Source organism: Pogona vitticeps, chromosome 2 (genome assembly GCF_051106095.1).
Source record: "Pogona vitticeps strain Pit_001003342236 chromosome 2, PviZW2.1, whole genome shotgun sequence".
Classification (NCBI taxonomy): Eukaryota; Metazoa; Chordata; class Lepidosauria; order Squamata; family Agamidae; genus Pogona; species Pogona vitticeps.
Genome location: NC_135784.1, coordinates 285,633,444 through 285,656,651, shown reverse-complemented (window position 1 = coordinate 285,656,651; position 23,208 = coordinate 285,633,444). Strand labels below are relative to the sequence as shown.

At 38.9% G+C, this 23,208-nt stretch overlaps 1 protein-coding gene across 2 annotated transcripts in view; it reads left to right on the top strand.

The window, feature by feature from the left end:
* The window catches only part of MAP3K1 (mitogen-activated protein kinase kinase kinase 1), an 84,415-nt gene extending 65,064 nt beyond the window's left edge, over positions 1–19,351 (top strand). For both annotated transcript variants that reach the window (XM_072992739.2, XM_078384425.1), the window contains exons 14-20: positions 205–1,480; positions 4,026–4,178; positions 5,101–5,263; positions 9,886–10,017; positions 13,302–13,444; positions 14,465–14,596; positions 16,706–19,351. In XM_072992739.2, coding sequence (XP_072848840.2) covers positions 205–1,480; positions 4,026–4,178; positions 5,101–5,263; positions 9,886–10,017; positions 13,302–13,444; positions 14,465–14,596; positions 16,706–16,855 — 2,149 coding nt within the window. In that variant the 3' untranslated portion in view covers positions 16,856–19,351. The remainder of the gene's footprint in view (positions 1–204; positions 1,481–4,025; positions 4,179–5,100; positions 5,264–9,885; positions 10,018–13,301; positions 13,445–14,464; positions 14,597–16,705) is intronic.
* The last annotated feature ends 3,857 nt before the right edge of the window (positions 19,352–23,208 follow it).

Sequence of the window (23,208 nt, the reverse complement as noted above, 5' to 3'; positions counted from 1 at the left end):
ATTATTTCAGGAAATACTGCTCTTTTTAAATTTAAAATACTGATCTTTTAAAATACTGCTCTAGTGCTGGAATTTGGTTGGTTCAAAGGAGTTAAAAACATATTTGGGGAAGCTTTGCTTGCAACATTGACTTGCTGCTTTATTTTTACATTACACTTTTGTAGTGACTAATTGACATAAACCTTGCTCTGTATTTACTTGCAGGTACAAGAAGCTGCTGTCACTGTTGAGCTTCGCCCTACAATCCATTGATAATTCCCATTCAATGGTTGGCAAATTGTCACGGAGGGTATTTTTAAGTGCTGCCAGAATGGTTGCAAGAGTGCCCCATGTGTTTATAAAACTGTTAGAAATGTTGAGTGTGACGAGTTCAACACATCATACAAGAATGCGCCGACGGTTGATGGCTATTGCAGATGAAATGGAAATTGCAGAAGCCATCCAGTTAGGTATGGAAGAGATGCAGTCCAGTGAACAAAGACGTGAGTTTGTGCAGCCTCTGGTTCCTGATAATTCTCCAGAGTCATCCGAGTCCAACACTCCAAATAACACAATCCAGTTATCAGGGAAAAATGGGAAAGTTCTGGGTGATGAAAAACTGATGGCCAGTCCTGAGGACATTTCTGACACAGTGGCTGGTATTTCCTTAGCGCTTCCTGCCTCTTCAGGAACAATGGAGCAACCAAAGCTAGCCATTCAGACAAAAGGCAGACCTCCTGGTCAGTGCTTGAACTCTTCTCTTTCATCTTGTCATTCCCAATCAGTGTTCCCAATTTTGCCTTCCCCAGCGATTCCTCCTGTGCCCACAGGAACAGATATTTCTAAACACAGACCTCAGGGATATGTTCCCTGCAAAATACCTTCAGTTTCTCCTCAAATGCAACGGAAGCTTTATCTTCAGATACACTCTGTTGGACCTAAAGACTCAGAAAAACTTTCTCCAGTTTTTACACAGGCCAGGCCTCTACCATTCAATCATATACACCGGCCAAAGCCATCTCGACCTACCCCATGTGACATGAACAAACAGGGCGAAGTCTCCAAAAATAGCATGACACTTAATTTAAATGATCTGTCACAATGTGATGGTGGTGGTAGTAGTAGTAGTAGTAGTAATAGTGCCATTATACCAAGTGAAGAAACTGTGTTCACCCCAGTAGAGGAGAAACATAGTCAACTGGATATTAATACAGAGCTCAATTCCAGTATGGAGGACTTACTTGAAGCATCAATGCCAGCTAGTGATGGAACAGTCACATTCAAGTCTGAAGTGGCAGTTTTGTCTCCCGAACGTGCAGAAAATGACAACACATACAAAGATGATGTAAATCATAATCAGAAATGCAAGGAGAAGATGGAAGCTGAAGAAGAGGAAGCTTTGGCTATTGCCATGGCAATGTCAGCATCTCAGGATGCCCTTCCAGTAATTCCTCAATTGCAGGTTGAAAATGGTGAAGATGTCATAATTATTCAGCAGGATGTGAGTTCATGACTTTTTATTTTCTTAGGCTATATACAAACGTTGTTGCACAGTGCATTTCTCTTGTGTGTTTTAGTGATCAGGTGAAACATTTTGTCCTCTGAGATAATACTGTTCAGATGGAACATAATCAGCTACCAGTCGGAGTCTAATAGTGTTGTACATTTTTATTCAGACTGTTAAGTTTGTGGGAAGACGGTTAGATCTCCTATTTAGCACAGGAAGCAGCAACAGTGCTCCTCTTTTAAACTTACCTTATAGTTTGTTTCTGGAGCAATAAACCAGGTAGAAGGTTATGTTTAAACGGAGGTTACTAGGTTTATTTAGAAGAACATTAGATAGAAAAAATCTGTCCTAACGTGATAGAAGACCCATGTCTGAAGGCTTGAGCAAACAGCCCAAGAAAGCGACGTTAACAATTTGAGGGTTAGAAAAGACAGAGGAGGAGGAGGAGACAGGAAGTGGTGTACATTTAATTCTTTATGAGTTTACCTACTTCAAAAGTAAGAAGGGATGTCAAAATCATAATGAAAGTAAAAATAATTTAACTGTTCTGTTTGCTACATACATTACATTCCTGGTTTTTAACTAGGAGAAAACAGATGTTGGTCTATCCTTGCAAATAGGTTCTGTGTTTTTCTCTTGTCATTGAAAACAAAAGTAGAGTGACGTTGCTTATCAAATGTTATTTTTTGTAGCGGAATAGGAAATAAATGGCTATAAGAGATATCAAAAGAATTTATTACCTGCATATGATAGTAGAAAAAGATGTGATGGTAAAAAAATAAATAAGTAAAAATAATGAGCAATTGTTTTTTGTTGTTGTTGTTGTTAAATTAGGGTGGCCATGAGAGTGCTCCTTTCTTGCAAATTCATGGTTTCTGCATAGAAGAACTAATATAAATGCACAAAATAAAAATAGATTCTAAAGCTGTTTCACATTTCGTCTAACAGTGACAAGCCTTGCAACTTATAATCAAAGCAGAAAGCAAAGCAAATTGTGCCACTTACTGTATATACCATCCTCATGGCACTTAAAGCACTCTCTGGGTGGTTTGCAATTTAATTATGCAATTTAATTTTGCCTGCATAATTAAATTAGGTTATTTCAGTACAAGGATATAGTATGCTGTTGGTTTTTTTGTTATGTGCCATCAAGTCACTTCTGATGTTGAAGCGAAATCACATACAGCCCTAGTTCACATAACAAGTCAGGGACCTCTCATGCCCAACAAGTATCCTAGTGCATGTTGCTCGATCACTCCCACTTGCAGCTGGAGTGGCTGAACAGATCACAGAGCTTTGCGTTTGTTTATCCAGTTGTGCAAATGTGGGCCACTTTCCTTGTCTACTGTTTCTCTTCCAATAAACCAAAGAAAGACTCCAGGTAGTAGGAGTAGTATGCTACATGTTTCTCAATATTGCTGGTGCAGACGGTGGACTCAAAGGTTAAGTTTAAAAATTAGGAGTCAAACCCTACAGATACATGGGTAAGATGACATGTTTGCAAAATCACTGATTTTTGAATTTCAGGAAACAAATTAGCATCTATTGGCAATTGTTTTAAGCTGGCATCCAAATATTTTAATAGAAATGCCTGTTGCTGAAATGAGTACGGAAAGAAGGATGAACCACTTTTGCTGCTGCTGCTTTTATTTAGTTTGTCGTTCATTAGTTGTTGGCTTGCCTCTTTGGCTTAGTTCATGAGAAAGAAACAACAGAAGGGGAACTGCCTTCATTTGCTTGATGCAAGAAACAAAGCACAGAGCAAAACACTCCCACAGCTAGTAAGAGGGGATCAAACACACTACTTGTACAAACAAAGCCATGTAAATTCACACATACTGTCAGTTCTAAACTGTATAGTGACAGTAGAGATGCAGATGTATTGTTTGAAATTGTTATGTTACAGTTTGCTGAGAGGTCATTGTTCATGGTTGTTGGTCATAGTGGCTGCATATTTCTGTTACGGTCAGTATATCTCTGAATGCCAGATATTAGGAGAATGTTAGTGGCATCTTGTTCTCTGAATGAGCTTCCCGGAGGTGTCGGATTAGCTGTTGTGAGAACAGAATGCTTGACTAGAGAGGACCTTGGTCTGATCCTGTGGGGCTTGCTCTTATGTTCTTGTCTCTAATTAATTTCTGCAGATGTGTCCTTCTACTTACTGGCTATCCCCACTCTCCATCTTTTGCTTGAGGCAGAGCTATTGTTATATTGTCTGCACTGGCTACAGACACAAAAGGAAAATGTATAGAATAGAATAACTTTTCTGTTGAGCTTACTAAACATGAGATATTTTATTAAATATGCAGTTTGAAAATTAAAACTAGCTTTATTTGTTTTTTTAAATGAGCCAAATCCTATAAACGGATAGTCAATGTTTGTTCAGATTGTTATGCTGGTAGGAGCACTGCATACAGTTTATGCGTTCTGAAAGACTTATTATTTCTGACTTTGTTTAGAAAACATGTTTATCCTTTTCTTGGACAACAGTGTATATGTTATGGTTTCAGAGAGCAGTAACTGTTTATTTCACTTGCAGACACCAGAGACCCTGCCTGGGCATACCAAAGCAAAGCACCATTATAGGGAGGATGCGGAATGGCTTAAAGGACAACAGATTGGTCTCGGTGCATTTTCTTCATGTTTTCAAGCTCAGGATGTTGGAACTGGGACATTAATGGCAGTGAAACAGGTAAAGTTTACTCTTTGGTGAATATTTTATAATTATTCATTGGAAAATAAAATAAGAATGAACAAATACAGAGATCTAGAGTGTCCTTAGTCAAATTAATTTGATAACTTGGGGAAGAATTTTTTTCATTTTCAAAATATACCTGGCTTTTTCTTCTGTGTGCTTGTTGTGAAATCTCTTTTGATATTAATATTTATATTGGATAATTCTGTTGCTGAGTATGACTGTTCATCCTGTTTCTTTTCTGTCTTCAGAGAAAGCCATTTTCATGTGTCTACAGGGCTTTCCCTATCTAATATCCTAAGATGTATTTGTTATTTATGCCTGTTTATAAAGATCCTGTATACATGAGTGCATTATTTGGCACACATTGAGCAACTTAAAACGTAACAGTGGGGAAAGCCTTGGATTGTGGGACAAAGATATAAACAAAACTGACTCAGTCTTGAGCAATCTCAGGGAAAGTTGGGACATAAAACATTTTCCCTCCTCTTTCTACTTAGTCATAACTAAAATCTCTGATTTGAGTGGATGTGCTATATAAATAGGAGTAATTCCGCATCTAATTCAGTTTTTTTATGGTACGGTACAAATGCTTCTTCTAAATGCAATCCACATGCAATGCTTTGCCTTCTTGCGTGAAGTGGCTGACTAGAGATGCTTGAGGGGAGGAAAAGGAATTAGGTACAGACATCTTGTTCAAAAGACATTTGCCTACAACAGGTATACAAAAGAAGAGGAAGATTAACTTGACATGGGGTAAATGGAGAAAGGACTCACTTTCAGAGTACTTCTCATGGTGTTTATCTTCATTTACTGCATAACCTGCTAATGGAGTTGATGGCCCTGAACTCATGAAAATTAGCTTGTCTTATTTAAGCAAATGTTGAAGCAGAGCTTGATCTTGTGATGTATAATACAGGTGACATATGTCAGGAATACATCATCTGAGCAGGAAGAGGTGGTAGAAGCCTTAAGGGAAGAGATAAGGATGATGAGTCATCTGAATCACCCCAATATCATCCGAATGTTGGGTGCTACATGTGAAAAGAGCAACTACAATCTCTTTATAGAATGGATGGCAGGTGTGTATACCCTAAAACAGGGGTCCCCAACCTCCAGTCTGCAGCCCGGTACCAGTCCATGGTCTTGGCAGGACCAGGCTACGGAGACAGATCTCCCGTCCCCCGCATGCACATACACAGGGATGCACGCACCCCCCCCATATGCACCCCATGCATGCACGCACCGCCCTTCCCATTCATGCACATACTCCCGCATGCATACACACACACTTGCTTTCCCTCCCGCATGCACACTAAACCAGTCTGTTGTGTCAAAAAGGTTGGGGACCACTGCCCTAAAACACCCTTTCTCTTTCCCTTTCACTTTTTCCCTTTCTGACTTCACATTTACAAATCTGTCTGTTTGTATGTATTGTCCTTGAACTTTTGAACTATTTTGCCAGCTCTCATGAAAGACGTGTTGATTTTTAAAATATTCACTATTAGTATTTTTACTGTCATTTTTTTCTGAAAAGACGTCATTGTGGTACACAATAAATCAAGTATAAAAGTGAAACCATCAACAACTAAACTATTAATAAACCATTAAAACCACAATAATGTAAAAAAACTAATGCAATGAAAAAATTTTTAAAAAGATGAAAAAAAGGTTTCTTGACGTCTTTCCAAAAAGCTAAGAAATTAGTGGGCATTCGTAACTGTCAAGAGAAAGTCCTTTCCTGAAATGCCTGACAAAGGGGTCTCTGCAGGCAATGGTATCTCTATAAGCAATCTTCCAGGATGTTCTGCTAATGAGATGGGCAGTCCCTTGGATAGCCAAGCTCTAAATTGTCTGGGGGTTTAAAGATTAAAACCAGCCCCTTAAGTTGAGCCTTGACAACAGTTGCTAAGTATTGATGTGATATGATCTTGGCTTAGCTGCTGCATATTTGATCAGTTGAAGCTTCTGAACACTTTAAGAGCCATGCTACCATCAGGAAACATAAAAGAAGGGAGTTATAAGAACAGATTTCTGTGAACCTGTTATATCATCAGAGAGTAAACCAGTCCTCTCTTACTTCCCACCTTGATCTGCATGATTAACAATCCCTGCTTCTGACTGTTAGAACCATTCCAGCTAGATTACTGTACTGTTCTACTTGCCTTTTTCTTGTTGAAGAACTTCTGAAAATAGTGTGCAGTACACAATCAGTCACATAGATAATTGAGGCCAGTTGTGAAGAATACATCATATCACCACTAAAAACAACTTTATTTGTTACCAGTTTATTTCAGAACTTGCTTCAAAATGCTACTCTTCATCTTAAATAATTTGGTTCTAGAGATCCTCAGTGACTACCTCCTCTATTTGTTACCAGTTTATCTGAGAACTTGCTTCAAAATGCTACTCTTCATCTTAAATAATTTGGTTCTAGAGATCCTCAGTGACTACCTCCTCTCATATGAAACTGTCTGTTGGACCTGCTGCATGCAAAACATGTCATAGGGATATGCCATGCTCTTTGAAGTATTATTATTCCAGCTCTGGGAATTCTCCAATAATTCCCCCAGCAGAATTCTGGGAGTTCCAGCCCATAGATGCACACCTACAGACATCTATATTTCACATGTACAGCAGGGCCTTGTTTTGGGCCTACTTCATATTGTTTAGGATCCAAGAGGGAAGTTGCTGTGGTGTTATCTGGGCATTGTACAGTGGTGCCTCGCATAAGGATTTTAATTGGTTAAAAAAAAAACGTTATGTGAAACATCGTTATGCGAAACACCATTTTCCATAGGAATGCATTGGAAACCGGTTAATCCGTTCCAATAGGCACGGATTGCCGTCCTTAAGCGAAAAAACCCATAGGAAACATCGTTAAACGATACAATGTTTCCTCCATTGGAATGTATTGTAGCTGACTCAATACATTTCAATGGCTTTGCGAAGTCAATTTTTGCAAAATTAAGTGTGTCATAAAAGGGTCAAAAATGGTTTTAAATGCTTGGATTAGATTCTGCACCCTCTAAAACGGATGCAAAAGTTAATTTGGCTTTGATCTGACTTTTCGTTAATTAATGGTGAATTTTTTCCCCCCAACTTTTGACAGCTGTCAAAATCTGACAGCTCCATTATTTCCTATGGGGGAAGAAAAAATTCACAAAAAATTAATGAAGACACAGCAACTGTTCTAAATGCTTGGATTCGTTAGAGGACCCCCTAAGTCGTGTGCAAACCTGATTTGGCTTTGATCTGAACTTTCGTTAATTTATGGCGAATTGTTTTCTCCCCCATAGGAAAGCATGGAGCTGTCAGATTTTGACAGGTCCATTGGTTCCTATGGGCCGGAAAAAAAAATTAACCATAAATTAATGAAAAGTCAGATCAAAGCCAAATCAGGTTTGCACATGACTTAGGGGGTCCTCTAACGAATCCAAGCATTTAGAACCGTTTTTGACCCTTCTAAGACACCTTTTTAATTGAAAAAAGAAACATCGTTAAGTGAAGCAGGGGACCTAAAATCTCATTCGTTATGCGAAGCATGGTCCCAAACTTTGCTAAGCGAAAATCGCCCATAGGAAACATCGTTATACGGTGCATATTATTTTCTTAAAAAACACATCGTTATGCGAATTAATAGCTAAACGAGGCAATCGTTAAGCGAGGCACCACTGTATTTGTTTGGGAGGCACATTCTATACAGTCTAAAGAGCAGCAGAATTACAGTTCCCATGAAGAAGCTTTTAATTAGGTATTACATCTCTTTTTATGGAAATGAGCAATGCAAATAAAAGTTCTGTCGTGGATACCATGAGTCATATAAGATGCTGAGATGCAGAAGGATGATCAGATAAGAGAGTGAATAGCAGAAGCTGCAAATCAGAATATGAAAAAGGGATCAAGTAAGAACTGAACAGTAGGACAAATTTCTAGACAGCTTCCCATCATTATCTTCTCCAGAAAGGGGTTAGGATGCAAATGTGTATATACTAGAGATGGGCACAAACTGCCGGTTGAGCATTGCATTTACTGGCCAAACAAGCCCCACCCATTCAGAGGCAGTGCTTGGAGGGGGGGCAGGGAAGCTGGGGCGCTACTTCTCAGTTGGTACTCACCAGAGGGGGCTGGACAAAGCACTGCAGAACATCTGTTGGGTTGGTAAACGAATCTGGACAAACCACCGAACTGGTGATTCATGCTCATCTCTAGAATGTACAAACTATTGGAGCAGTCTGTTTTCTGACATGAGTGATTGGAAAAAGAAAATAAACTTAGACCTATGGATCATATCCAAAAGAGTTTATCATCATTTTTCCCAATTTTTTGAGATGTTCCACATGCAAAGAGCCAGTTTGCCTTCCTAATTCTGTATTCATTCATGACTCCTTCTAATTCCTATGTCCCAGATATGTTGGGGAAACATATGATGAATGTACAGCAGAATTTGAGTGCCCCCACTTATTTTGTTATTCTAATCAGTGCTTCAGATATAAGAACAATTGTTTTATTCAGTGCTTTTCACTATTTCAAGATAGGAATACTACGTTTTATTTGAAAGATTTAGTAGGAAATATTTCTTTTGTTCGTTATCAAATTATGCAATCTAGGAAGCAATTATGTATTATAATGTTGATTAATTAATTAATTATGTATTATAATGTATTTAAATGTTGATTTATATTATTGACCAGCCATTCTCAACATTTTTTTGGCCATGGCCCTCTTAGGAGCTCTTCCCAGGTTCCAGGGGGGCCTGTCGAACAAGGAAAACCTTTGGCTGTGCACAGCTAAGGATACAACAGAAGTAGATGGATATGTGGCCCCCCTTCAAATATGCCAGGGCTCTCCAGGGGGACATATGGCCCCCTTGACCATGGCTGTTACAGACTATGCTCCCTACATAGAAAATACATTTGCATCCTTTGCTTCAGTCTCCCCCTTCTCTTCAAAGCCCATGTGTCACATGCCCAGAAGGGGCATGTGCACATTTAAAGCAGATATCCAGGAATTGTGCATGAAAGGAGGCAACAGAAAAGCTGGCTTCTTCTGCCATGTGTGACTGGGCAGCTGTATTCAATACAAGAGTAGCATGAGGTGTTAAATGTCAGAGTTAGGACCTGCAATAGTTTAATTATAATTGAACAAAACACTTTACAATGGGCAGAATCTTACTAATCATTTTTGTTGGTCTAAGTGCAACATTATAAATCACAGCAGTAAATTGCCACTAGTTAAGAAGTCAACACTTGTATTCCTGGCCCCACTCCCAAGATAGGCAACTGGGATGCAATGACTACAAGTAGCAGCTCTTTAACTAGCAGTAGTTCACTGCTGCTGTTCGTGGCAGTGCAGTTAATTTCAGTATACATAAATAATAGATTCTGGCCAGACTAAAATACATAGTTGGCATGTTTAAATTATCCAACCTCAAAGACTGCTTGTTGGCATACTCTTAAACAGAAATATGTTCTATATGTGAATAGTGATATAATTAGAGAGATTGTTGTGTGTCATGAAAGAATTGTGTAAAGGGACAGAGAGAGAAACTAAAACTGAATTTATAAACTTACCTTTAAAAGTACTCACTTAACCGCATAGTGGTTTTTACAATTCTTTTAAGATATTGCTGTAGAATGGTAATAAAATATAAATTTTCTGTGAGGAGTGTTAATGTCAGCTGAAATATACTTTCTTCTTCCAGGGGGATCTGTTGCCCATTTATTAAGTAAATATGGAGCCTTTAAAGAGTCTGTGGTTGCAAATTACACAGAACAGTTGCTTCGTGGCCTTGCTTACCTTCATGAAAATCAGATCATCCACAGAGATGTCAAAGGTAAGAGCAGTATTACTAGAGTTGGACCAAGGTTGTATTTTTAACAGCCTCTCTAATGGGAAGGATTTGGGAATACATACTTCACACGTGTACAGACCACATGAGAGTGAAGCAGTAGTTCTCAAGAGCTACTGTTTGTTCAGAAAGCTTCTCTAACCAGAAAAAGAAGCCACAAGAAGCCCAGGATTCTTTGTCTCCTTCTTTGTGTATGTTTGCTAGATAAAAATAGTGCACTGTACCAGAATGGATTACAAGCAGAAGAAAAATGTATTAAAAACCAGAGCTGGGCACAAATTGGAAAATTGGTGGTTCATGATGGTTCAGGGCTAACCATGGACCACCATGAACCCCCAGAAAAACATACCAGTTTGCGGTTTGTTTTTCTGGTTCATGCCGGGGGGGGGTGCTAGCTGCTCATGCCACTGCCGAGGTGGACACATATTTAGAGGCAACAGTGGGCTCCTGGCAGGGAAGCCACGCTCTGCCTCTGAGCATATAGCCACCTATCGGCTGGGTGGCAGTTTCATGCTCAGACATAGCAGCTGAGTCCTGGCCCACTGCCTCTGAGCATGACACCTGCAGAGGCAGTGGCAGGAGCAGATAGTTAAAGGCAACTGGGGCAGTGGGAAGGGGGCAGATGGGCATCACCTTTTGCCAACACAAATGAAACACCAAAGGGAAGAAAGTTCAGCATTCCTTTTTGCTTCAGCAAAATGGGATCCCCAAACTGGGTTATGAAACAAACTAGCCCGTTTTTTTTTTTTTGTTTTTTTTTGGCTTTTTTGTTTGTTTCATGCCCATCTCTATAAAAATGTATTGGACAGTATTCCATTCAGCATTCATGTGTGCAGAACCCCAAGTGCAGAGGCTGCAGCAGCAATTTGACAAGCTTCTATTTCTATGCTTGGTTGCCTGTGGTCAACATTTTGCCAGATCACTGCAGCAGCTTCTATAGTTAGAGCTCTGCACGTATGTAAAATATTGAACAGGTTGCTGGTCGTTGTGTGAGTGCATTCATATTTGTACTAATATATAAGTTGCTATGATTTTTCTACAAAACCTTTCCTTCTTGTGGATAAACTATAGCAAAGGAAAATATTTGTTCAGATAAAGAGAAGCATTATTGACTGTTAGCTTGTTTTCAAAGTTCAGAAGTGTTCAGATATTTTTCTCAGTTTTGGGGAGAAAAGTGCTCATTTTGTACCAGGAGGCATCCCAAAATAGGTGCTCCCTACCCACACAGAGGAAAGGCAGGGATCACACGAGCAAGGTCTTACACCTTAGTATTGGTCTCTATAGCCCTCCTTTTCTATTCATTCCTTGCATATGCATTTACTTATGCATATGCATTTACTTTCTCACAATGTCATATTGCCTTATTCTTTGACAATATCCAGATTCTCCTCTTTATTTTACTATTACAGTTCCTTCCTCAGCTTTTTTTTAAAGGTGTGGTTTGGTTTGGTTTGGTTATAGTTTGGATGTATGCAGCATCTTTGTCCAGTACTTTAAAGTTGGAGACTTACAAAAAAGTAGAAGTAACATTTGGATGGAAGATGTTCTAATAAGTAGTCTTTCTTTCCTAAAATTTTGCCTCTAATTGTATGCTCTGCCCTTTCCGAAAGACTGGCTTATATATGTCCTGTTTTCAGATGCCTCCTTGTATGGAACAGAGAACGTATCTGTGGCCTGTACTATCATTTAACACATACCACAGAAAAATACTGTGGAGTTTTATTACTCTTGGCTTTCATGGAGTGATCCAAGCCCATCCTATATAGTTCTTTTAGTCCTTCATCCTTTGTTTGATTCTACATTGTCCTTTTGAAGGAATATGGTCTTTTTCTTTTTAAACAATATCCTGTTTTTAAATTTTCTTTTCCTATTAAACACTATTTTGTCTCATGCTTGGTATGGATATTGGGATGTTGATGCATGCGTTGGTGATCTCCAGGATCAAATACTGTCACTTGCACTATGAAGGGCTTCCCTTGAGGTTCACCCAGAAAGTGTAGGAGATTTAGAATGTAGTTGCCAAGCTAGTGGTGGGTGTAAATAAATTCAATCGCATCTCCCCAGTAGTGGCTCACCTGTGCTGGTTACCAGTGATGTCCGGAGTCAACCTCAAGGTTATGATATTCACCTACAAAGCCCTTAATGGTTTGGGACCTTGTTACTTGTCAAAGCATCTTTTCCCAAGGTCAGCAACCCACACCACCAAATTCTCACAGGCAATGATCCTCCAGGTGGTCATGTTGAAAGAGGCCAGGAAAACATTAACGAAAAGCCAGGCCTTCTCAGCAGTGGCACCAGCGTTTGGTTCTTAGTCAAGCAGTGCCTGGCGCCCCGCTTCCCACTTTTAAGAGGTTGCTGAAGATGCTGTTCTTCAGAGATGCCTTTGAATGCAACCTGGCCTGAATTTTCTCCGCCTCATGACCTGCCACTTTTCATATGGAAATACTGCACTATTGTGGTCTGATACTGATGTAGTTTTGTATTTATTTTATGATTTCATTATTGGTTTTTGTTATGAATTATTTTTATTCTATTATGCTGTTAAACTGCCCAGAATAGTGTATCACACAAATGGGGTGGTAAATAAGTTAATGAAATAAATATAAATAAATGGATAGAACTGGAAGGGAGGATGTGCCAAAGGAAAAGATCTTGTTCGTTTGATCCTTCTTATTCCAGGGTAGAACCCATTTTTTATTCTGCCTCTTTCACACCAAGTTGGAATGGAGCTTCTGAGTAAATGACTGATTTTCCATTTTTTTGTGGAGACACCCATTTCTGGAAGTTTTGACTAGAGATGGGGGTATTCGTATACAAATACAAGCCCCCTCGCACAGCTGGACAAGACTTACCCATCTGCCGCTGGTACCAGCTCCATTCTCCCTTCCAGTCATTCCGGAGCTCCTGGTCAGCTATCCACTCATCAGCCTGGCAGGGGGACTTGTCTTCCCTCCTTTTCTCAGGAGTGGATAGTCAATCAGGAGCTCCGGAACGATTGGAAGGGAGAGCCAGAGCCGGTGCCGGCAGCAGATGGGTGAGTGGACGGTCCAGCCCCAGGGGGCTAGACCCTTGTCGCATCCAGCTATGCGGGGGTATTCGTATATGAATACCCCCATCTCTAGTTTTGACTTCAGTTTCTGCACTGCTTAAACCTTAATCAAGATTGTTGGTGTGCAGTGAAGGAATGTGTTCAAGTTTTCAATATTGGGTTCTATAGCCATTTGAGTTTCTGGTAAACATGTAAATCACCATTTATTTTCTTATGACAGGTGCCAATTTGCTAATTGACAGCACGGGCCACAGATTAAGAATTGCTGATTTTGGAGCTGCAGCTAGGTTGGCGTCTAAAGGAACTGGTGCTGGAGAGTTTCAAGGACAATTGTTGGGGACCATTGCATTTATGGCACCTGAGGTAGATAGTTATTTGTGCAATTTTGTGAAAATGATGTACTGTGTGATTATTCCTGTTTTAACTGCTTGGCTCAACTAGATGTGCTATGCCATTCAACCAAGAGAAAGATTTTTGCCCTGCCTGCCCTTTAAAAAAATGCTTTATCTTCTAGCTACACTAATGGGGTGGCAAATTTGTGAACATGAGCAGAGACCAGATGAACTAAACCAAAGGCCCAACACATCCATCAACTTTTTTAAATCTCAGGCAGCTATCAGAATATTTATAAGTAGCTAACCGGAAAAAAATGAGGAAGCAGTGGTCTCCTGCTGTTGTTTGCTAGCAATTAGTGTTTGATGTCACACCTGCCTCTTAATAGCCATTGATAGGCTTATCCTCAAAGAATTTGTCTAACCTCTCCTTATATGCTTGTCCTAATAGTGTGGCACAAACGCATTGCTTTTCTTTCTCATTGATCAGTTGTGTGTCCAATTTTTCCCCTACCATGTTTTGCTATAGTAGCCACATGCTCCTGGCAGAAAAAGTAAAGGAGCTTCTCCATAAGTACCATACTGCTATTAAATTTTCTCATCTTCGGGCATTGCAGCCTAGCTGATCAGCCATGTTTGTGACAATATATAAGCCAAGGTTAAAGAATAAGAGCTAGAAGAGAGTAATGTTGCTCTTTGGTGCAAGATGTCAGAAATACTGTTATAATAATACAAGCACACCAATGTATCCTAATTTTTATTTCCATGCTATCAAGTTACATCTCATGATAGCCATATCAACCTACCTACCTACAATGGATATAAAAAGTTTACACACCCCTGTTAAAATGTCATATTTACATGTTTCATATTTACTGGTGTTTTCACATGGGTTATTAGGCTGAACAAATTCTATCACGACTTTGTATCTTCAGTAGATCTCATAAGGAAATGTTGTTTAATCTGATAGCTTTTTAACAAGGAATGCTTCTTGAAGTATGTGTAAAAATAGAAAATGAATGGAGGTTACAGTTACTACTTTCTTTCTTAGGTGCTGAGAGGCCAACAATATGGAAGGAGTTGTGATGTGTGGAGTGTTGGTTGTGCTATAATAGAAATGGCTTGTGCTAAACCTCCCTGGAACGCAGAGAAACATTCCAATCATCTTGCTTTGATTTTTAAGGTAGTGGAGTAGAAAAATATACAATGCCTGTAGTTGGAAAAACTATAGTTGGGATAATTCACCTTCCTCTTATGATGTTGAAATAAAGAAGAGCTTATGTTTGTATAACTTTGTCAGTGGAACTTAGGAGCAGGGGAATTCAGAACAGATTGTTGTCCCATGTCCTGTAGAAACAAGGCAGTGCCTACCACATGTACCACAGCAGTTGAATACCATTGAACCCTGCATTCTTAAAAAGCTTGGTTGTCTTGAATTTTAAAATTTTTTTGTCAGTTTCAAAGACTTCTATAGGTCTGTTTTTTAAAAAAATCTATTTTACATCTGTGATGTTCTCTAGATGGAGTAAAATCAATAAAAACCTCTTAAAACCAAGGTTCCTTGCAAGGTGTGTGCCTGCACAACTCTGCCCCCCTCCATGCAGTTTTCCTCCTCCTCCACACACTGATGGCAATCATTTTCAGCCCTTTTGTTTCTGGTAATTACAGAACTCTGCACAATTCTACATTCTCAAAAATTAAAACCCACACTCTACAAACTAAAGCCAGATTGTGATCATTGAGACTCAAAGCTTAAGTGAAATTGGAAGTTTTAACAAGGCTGAACACAGGCCTGTATTAGCACTAGCTGAACCTTGAAGGAGAAGGGAATTCAACAACTGATGTCACTGCTCAGAAGGCCTCTTTGCAGCTGCACATTCAGGCTGAAACCCAGTAGTGTAATGTTATACTGTAAGCCTGATGATGTCATCAGTCACAGTTGTATTTTGTTAATAAAAAGTTTCCTGTCTCGTCCCCAGTATCCTGGGCTCCCTCAGGGTTCCTTTGGTCCTGAGGAAATCTTTGGGGACAGTGGGAGTCTTTAATGTCTGAAAATCATTGCCACTAATCTTGCTGGTAGCAATATTTGGACACTTAAGGCTTCCTCCATCCCAATCCTGCTGCCCTCAAAGACTTTCTAAGGACCAAAATAATCCTAAGGCAGCCAAGGAATCTTGTGGGATGGGAGCAAGGAGAAATAGGAAATTTTTAACAAACTGTAGCCACAGAAGATGACATAATCAGGCTTCTGTGGCATAACTTTATGTTACTGGATTTTATCCAGTATGTGGCTCCTAGTCATGGTATACAGAGGATGGCTTTATCATCACATCTAAATCTTTGAAGAGTCGTATACAGGAAGAGGTATTGCTCAAGTAATGAGGATGAAAGTTGGTTAGGTCTTCAAATGTCATCATCAGCCTTGCAGCAGAATATCCCCATCTAATCAGTTTTATCACAGTTGAGAATGTCATATTAACATGTTCATAATTATCCAGGAATATTGCAAGGAATACCTTCTTAAGGAGTCTGTTTACAGAGGGATTCTTTTTTAAATTAACTCTCTTAAATGATAGGCTTATTTTACATAGAGTGTACAGGGGAGACCTTGGGGGAGAGGGAACTGGAAGTGTTATATTTCTGAAAATTTGTGCAGTTGATGATGTCAGCAGGCTTATGTGGCATAACTTGAGGGACAGGATTTCTGCCAGTGACTATTGGCAAAATTCCTAAACATACCTTAGACAGTTCTTTAACATACATGAGTGATCTTTAGATGTTGACCTTATTTGCCTTAGTTATTGACATGTATTGAACTGAGTACAGTAATTTGTAAATGAGCATTTTCATGATGCATATGGTGCCGTTTAAGCACTGTGAAATAAGAGGTAGTTTAAAACTGTTTCATCCTTGCAGATTCCATGGAAGTGTACTAAACTAAAGTGTACCATGACTAAAGCCATTCAGTGTACATTAAAAATTTGTGTAGGGATTCCAGACATGAGATACTGCGACGTACTTTGAACAGAGCAAAATAATGCATACTTTGCTTCCAATTCTGTGTATAATAAAATGATCATAATTACAAAATCAGAGTAACAAGCAAATATGAAAGAACAATTCTTCCCATAAATCAGCAAGTCAGCAAGTGGGGAAATGCAAACATTATGGGAGAAAAGGCAAATACATGCCAAGCAATTGAAACTGTGGTTTGCGTAAGACCAAGACATTTCAGTCTTACAGAACAATTTTGCATCCTGTGGATAACCATTATTTTTTGTTTAATGTTTAGATTGCCAGTGCAACTACAGCTCCATCAATCCCACCACATCTGTCTCCAGGTTTAAGGGATGTGGCACTTCGATGTTTGGAGCTTCAACCTCAGGACAGACCTGCAGCAAGGGAACTGCTGAAACACCCTGTCTTCCGCACTATGTGGTAGTTAGTTAGATAAAAGTGGGGCTACACTGAACAAGATGCTACTGAATATAGGACAGTGCTGGTCTTCCTGTGCAGTTTTGCACGTCAATATTAACTGCTCTCCTGGCCTTAATTATACATTTTGAGGACTTGAGGTCAGTAGAGGAACTATAGTTAAGTTTGTGACTGACAAATCGAGATCTTTACGTAAGCTCAGTATGCAACGTTTCACAAATTGTGCAGAGATATGTAAACTGTGCCTTTCTCAAAGAACTGGCTCTTGATGAAAAGAAAACCAATTCCTCTTTGAAATCTGCATGATTATTTAATGGAAGAAGTAATTTTTTAAAAAAATATATTTTGGAGCACTTTTTCAGCAATATTGGCAGCTGAGGGGCTCAGGAGCCATTGAAAAACTGCAATCACTGTTCCATTTTACACACACAAATGTCAGCAGTTTGGGCTCCACAACCCAATTTAATTTCCTTTCCTCACTTTTCCTAAAGAAAGTTCAATGTCTGTGCATTATGTTTTCATGAAGCTTGTTCTTTAAGTGGAGAAAGAAATGTCAGATAGTTTTAAAACCACACTTTGCCTTCTTAAGAGTCACTGACCATGGCAATTGTGGTTCATTGTGCATTTACAGCTAGTCCTGTAACTTCCCTTTAAAAGTTACAGTTTTGTGCTTTCATTATAATTTTTTGTTCCATATTCAGGGAAAATGATATTTTAAAACAGACCCAGAATAGCTAGAACTAGGTTCATGCTACATATTGCTGGATAGCTTGCTATAAGAGACTGTGATACAGATTGATTTGAAATCTGGAATAAAATGCTGCCTTTGAGTCAGTGTTTTAATGTTGGAGGGAAGAGTGCACACATGTTTTGAATTAACAGAACTTGTAATCAATCAGTGGTCAGGTTGAATTGTTAGATTTTGGAATCTTTTTAAAATGTCAAAATATTCATGGTGAAACTGCAGAAAGATTTCATGCCCGCTGCCAGCTAGCTCCCATTCTAGTCAGCCTTTGATGGGAGCCAAAGCTTTAAATCCAGTCTTATTCTCCATTAGCACTGTAATCATGTTCACTGTTATTTTTACCTGCTGTTTTCCTTCTGCCATACATCATCTGTTTACAATTAACAGTTGATAACTATATAATTGGGCAATATTTTTTAAAACTAAAGGAGAAGCCTTTAATATATATATTTTAAAAAATTATGAAAAAATGAGTGTGGACTTGAAAAAAAACAACAAACTTTAGACATAATGTGAAGAAATGCTTCACTAAGTGCAAGACTACTTTTTAGCAAATGATACTGTTTCGTGCTTTTTAAGGGCAAGCTTTTAGATTCTGATGAATGGAATTTTGAAGGAAAATGGCAGTTTTGCTTTCTGATCGAGTCTTTTTGAAATAAAGTATTGATTGTGTTTAATCAACTTCTGTAAAATAACTGTTAAAGTTTTAACTCTTCGGACGCCAGTTGAATGACAAACAAGAAATTGGTTATGCTCAAACACTCAGGACAAACTAGATAAGCTATAATATTGTACATTTTTAAGAATGTACAACTCTGAAATTGGAAACAAAACAAGTGAGAGGTTTACAGCAATGTTTATGCTAGCATTAGCTAAAAGCGAAGTCATTGAATGTGGATGTATATTTCTTCTTGAAATGTTACATTCCTTTGCTTTTAGAAGATTGGCAGACTTTGAAGAGTTAAAAAAACGAAATGTGAAGTTTGGTAGCTCTGTTTTCGTATTTGACTTATGTTTCTTGGCAGTTTAGAATTACTCATTGTTCTAATCAGATTGTTTCCAAGTCTCTTGTGCACAAGCTTTAAAGATGCACTCTTGCCAATTCATGTACTGGAAGATCTGCTATCATATTAATGCAGTTTCTGACAAAAACATCCATTATTATAAACTGATGAACCTCAGCTAATCAGTATTACCTTTTTAGACCACAATATGTACCACATATCAAACTCAGACTGCCTCTAGGTGTCTAAAAGCATTGTTTTGTCTGCATTTCCCTCAGCTTGCTGGTAATTGTGGTTTTTTTTAAATGCAGATGTGATGTAATCTTATTTTCTTTGGATCAAAGCTGGACTGAAAATTGTATTGTGTAATTATTTTTATGTTCTTAATGTTATTTGGTACCTAAGTTGTAAATAACGTCTACTGCTGTTTATTCCAGTTTCTACTACCTCAGGTGTCCTATAGATTTTCTTCTACCAAAGTTCACTTTCACATTGAAATTATATTTGCTATGTGACTGATTCCTAAGACTTCCAGGGCTTAAGGGCTAACTTCTATTAGCACCTTACTGTGCAAGTAAATTTTAAAGATCTCTGGGTTAAGAAAATTTGGCTCCTTATATCCTTTGTTGTTTTAAATATATCAAGATATTTTAATTAAAAGTTTTTACCCCTTTGAACCAGTTTTATAGTATAATTTGTACCTATTTTGGTGGTTTTGTCTTTATAGTAAATAAAAGATTTTGGACAAAAGTTATCCTCTTTTGTGGCAGTGAACTGAGTTTAACACTTCCTGGCATTCATAAATATATTTTTCTTTAAAAAATCACTACAGACAACAAGAAAACGTATATGTGTAGTTTGAAAAATGCTTGTAAATTAATTCTTGCTTTAGGGCCCTCTGTTTCTTTGTTACATCTTTTCTATTTAGAATTGGACAAACTCAAAGGATCTGTTTTGCTCACTTTTGACCCTGTTTCATATTTATTGATGACACTCTTCTATTTGTAACAGAACAGAACAAATAGCAATTTATGCCCATACTTGTCATGCTACAAAACTAAAATGCTGAGGGACAGAATTATATCTGATAAATCACCAAATAAGTATCTATGCAGAAGCTTACCAGAACATGATCACCTTAGTGATATATGATAACTGTAAATGCTTTAGTTTAGAGAGAAACTAAGAGACTAGTTTTATAAAGAGTAGATAATTCCTCTCATTATTCAGAGCTGTGTTAACACTGAATCGACTGGCATGGTGTTGTGTGTTTTTTCTCCTTTTGTAAGAGAAGATTCCCTGTCTCCATATTCAATATGATGGATTTCAACCTCTCTCTCTTAAAGGTACCTTTGGCCCCCATCCTCCTGATTTTCAGGAAGCACATTAAAACCTGGCTCTTTACCCAGGCCTTTGGAAACCTTACCTCTTTAATTTTATTTATGAGGTAATTTCATTTTGGACCTATGGTGTTGGTTTATTGTATAATGCCTGATTCAGCTGTCTTGGTTTTGTCATCTTGAGATTTATCGATGCCTGTTGGAGATGAGATTTTTAGGGTGGGTTCTTGTTTTTTGTATGCTTATTGTTTTAATTCTGTTTGTACATTTGTTACTTTTTTGTAGCCACTCACAGTAGTAGCTTATCACTACATGGGTGGGGTATAAATCCAATAAATAAATAAATACAGTAAGTAGATAAATTAAAGGGCTGATACCCGGGGAATGTTTGACATACGGTTAATTTTAAAACATACTGAAAACCATGGTGTGTTGCATATTCTTCATGGAGGCTGGTATGGCAAAATGATTGGATAGGATATGTGTATTTGTGCTTTTTGTTTCAATTACCAGCCTCCATAAGGAATTATTCAAAGGGCACTCTAGGCTTTGCCATTAGATAAAGATGGAACTAAAATTATGTTCTGTAATAGAAGTCCACTTTAATGAGTCATTTTGATAAACTGCAAAATCTACTGTACTATACTGTAAATCTAACTTAACTCTCTTGTCACCTTAAAATGGGCAGGGAATGTGCATCTCTTCAGATATTGTTGGTCTACAATTCTCCTGCACTTGAACTAGGATGACCAGTGATGAAACATGGAAACTATAGTCCACCAATACCTGGATGGCCCCAGCCTAAATATCACTCTTGCATCAACTGTACAGCAGTCTTCTGTAATGATTTATTGAATAATTTTTGATACTGTTTCTATAGTTAATATCTCATTTTGTGACAAAATACATTCATCAACATCCCTAATGTTTATCTAAATGTTTCATTTTGAACATTCCTGAGAGCTGGCAAATTAAAATAGGTTGCTTCTGCTTGCAAGTGACTTTGTGGCACGCAAATCATGTTGATTGGAATTGTAAGCTTTTGTTTTCAAAAAAAAGAGCATACAATAGGACCCCTTTATTCATGGGATTAGTATCCACTGATTCACTTATCCATGGTCTGAAAATATTATAAATATTAAAAGAAAAAAATTCAGAAAAAAACTATTTTTACACATATTACCAGAACTGGCCACTAGAAACCATGCTATGAACACTTAGCTGTGGAGGTGAGGTTTCGTCATGGCGAGAGCAGTCGGGTTTCGGAAGAGCTCTTGACCAGGACCCCTCGGTTTCAAGGCTCCCAATGTAGGGGCCAAAAGGACGGTCCACTAGGAAAAGCAGCATCTGAAGCAGCAGAGGCGACAAAAAGGGGAGAGAAGTTGAAGCTGCTTTTTCCCCCCGAAGTCTTTTCTGAGTGCATGGACTGAGGAGGAAGCCATGTTGGGCAAAGAACTGGGAACAACCCTTGCAGAGAGTGGAGGGGTACAGAAGGATTTTGGAAAATATCCTGACCAGGACTCTTAAATAAGTCAAGATACATGTTTTATATAAAGAAACTCTTATGGACCTAAAACAATGACACAGAAGAAAGCTGGGTTTAACGAGTTACTGAAAGCGGATTAGATCCTACAACCCTTCAAGTCACGGTAGAAGCGAGCCTCCCCCCATCCCTCAGCCTTTATCGGGGAAAAAGAAGAAAGAGGGAGGAGGGGAGAAAGTTATTTGGTAAATGAACTGGTTTAATCAAAGGCAAAATAGTCTAATCATGAATGGTCTAATTACAATGCTGATGAAGGAAATCAGAATCAGAAATTGAACTTTGGAACTTAAGAGTCTTAGAATGTGTAACATCATCGGATTGGAGGCACCTGTGTTTCCTTGGTTTCCTTTGGCACTGGTTCTTAACCTTGGGTTACTCAGGAGTTTTGGACTGCAACTTCCAGAAGCCTTCACCACCAACTGTGCTGGCTGGGGTTTATGGGAGTTGCAGTTCAAAAACATCCGAGTAACAAAGGTTAAGAACCACTGTCCTTTGGCACCACAGTTGAAGCAACCCTCCCTCCTGTAGCCTGAAGTAGCTGTGATTGGAGGACCTACCCCTAATTACTGAGGCTGGAGAGAGAAAGGTTGAACTGCTAATCCTACTTGCCTCAAGACATTGTCTATTATTTTAAACACACATTGTTTTCACTGGTGGCTGCAAGAACATTTTGAAGAGAGAGAGGTGCTGACTAGACATGGGGATGAATAAAACATTGTGATATTTGTCAGAAATCACTGATTCGTCAAATATTCATCACTTCATATTTGTGGGTTCCAGAGACCCACACGAATATGAAGGGATGAATATTTCCCCATTTTTATTCATCCCCCATAGGAAGAGAGGGAAGGCTAGCCTTCCCTCTCTTCTTAAGGCTTTCCCATTCTGCCTGCCGACCCGCTAATCAGCTGATCAGCAAGCTGATAGGCAGCCACCCACCCCCACAACCTATCTTCTACTCTTAGCCATCACCATCCCACGCCCCATCTTCGCAAAGTGCAGCCTGGATTCCCTTAGCCTGCCTTAAGGAAGTCCAGGCTGCCCTTTGCAAAGATGGCAGCTGTTGCTTCCCTACCCTAAATGAAGCCACAGCCGCCATCTTTGCAAAGGGCAGCCAGTGTCCCTTTCTACAAACTGTGGCTGCAGAGGCCATCTGGAGGCAGTGGCAGCAGCAACTACAGTGGGGGACATCAGGGGCGGGGGTTAGGGTTTTTTTTTAGTAACCCCCCCACAAATCAACTAATAAATTTGTGCTTCGTTGGTTTGTGGTGGCAGCTTCAAGCTTTGAGTCATCAACTTTTGACGACTCACAAAGCAGGACGACTCACCAAAATGGTGAGTTGTCCCAATAAATAGTGTTGTTTGAATGAAAGGCAGGGCAGCACCACCACCTGCTGGGAAAGGACACAGACAGCATCTTTAAAAAATTTGGAAGATGGCAGCAAAGGGAGGAAAGGAAAAGGCTACAAGAGGCTCACCTGCTCAGGAACAAAATCTGAAATTATTGGGGCAAGAGACACTTAAGGACTGGCAACAGAACATTCAAAATATTTTATCCACAGGATTACAGCAGATACAAGGAGGAATGGCTCTGCTACCTGAACAAATTAAAGATTTAGGATTGCAAATGACACCAAATTATAGAAAATAAAAAAGAAATAGCTAAAATAGGAAAAGCCTTTAAAAAACCCCCAGAAGAAATGGAGATTATGAATGCAGAGCTGGTAG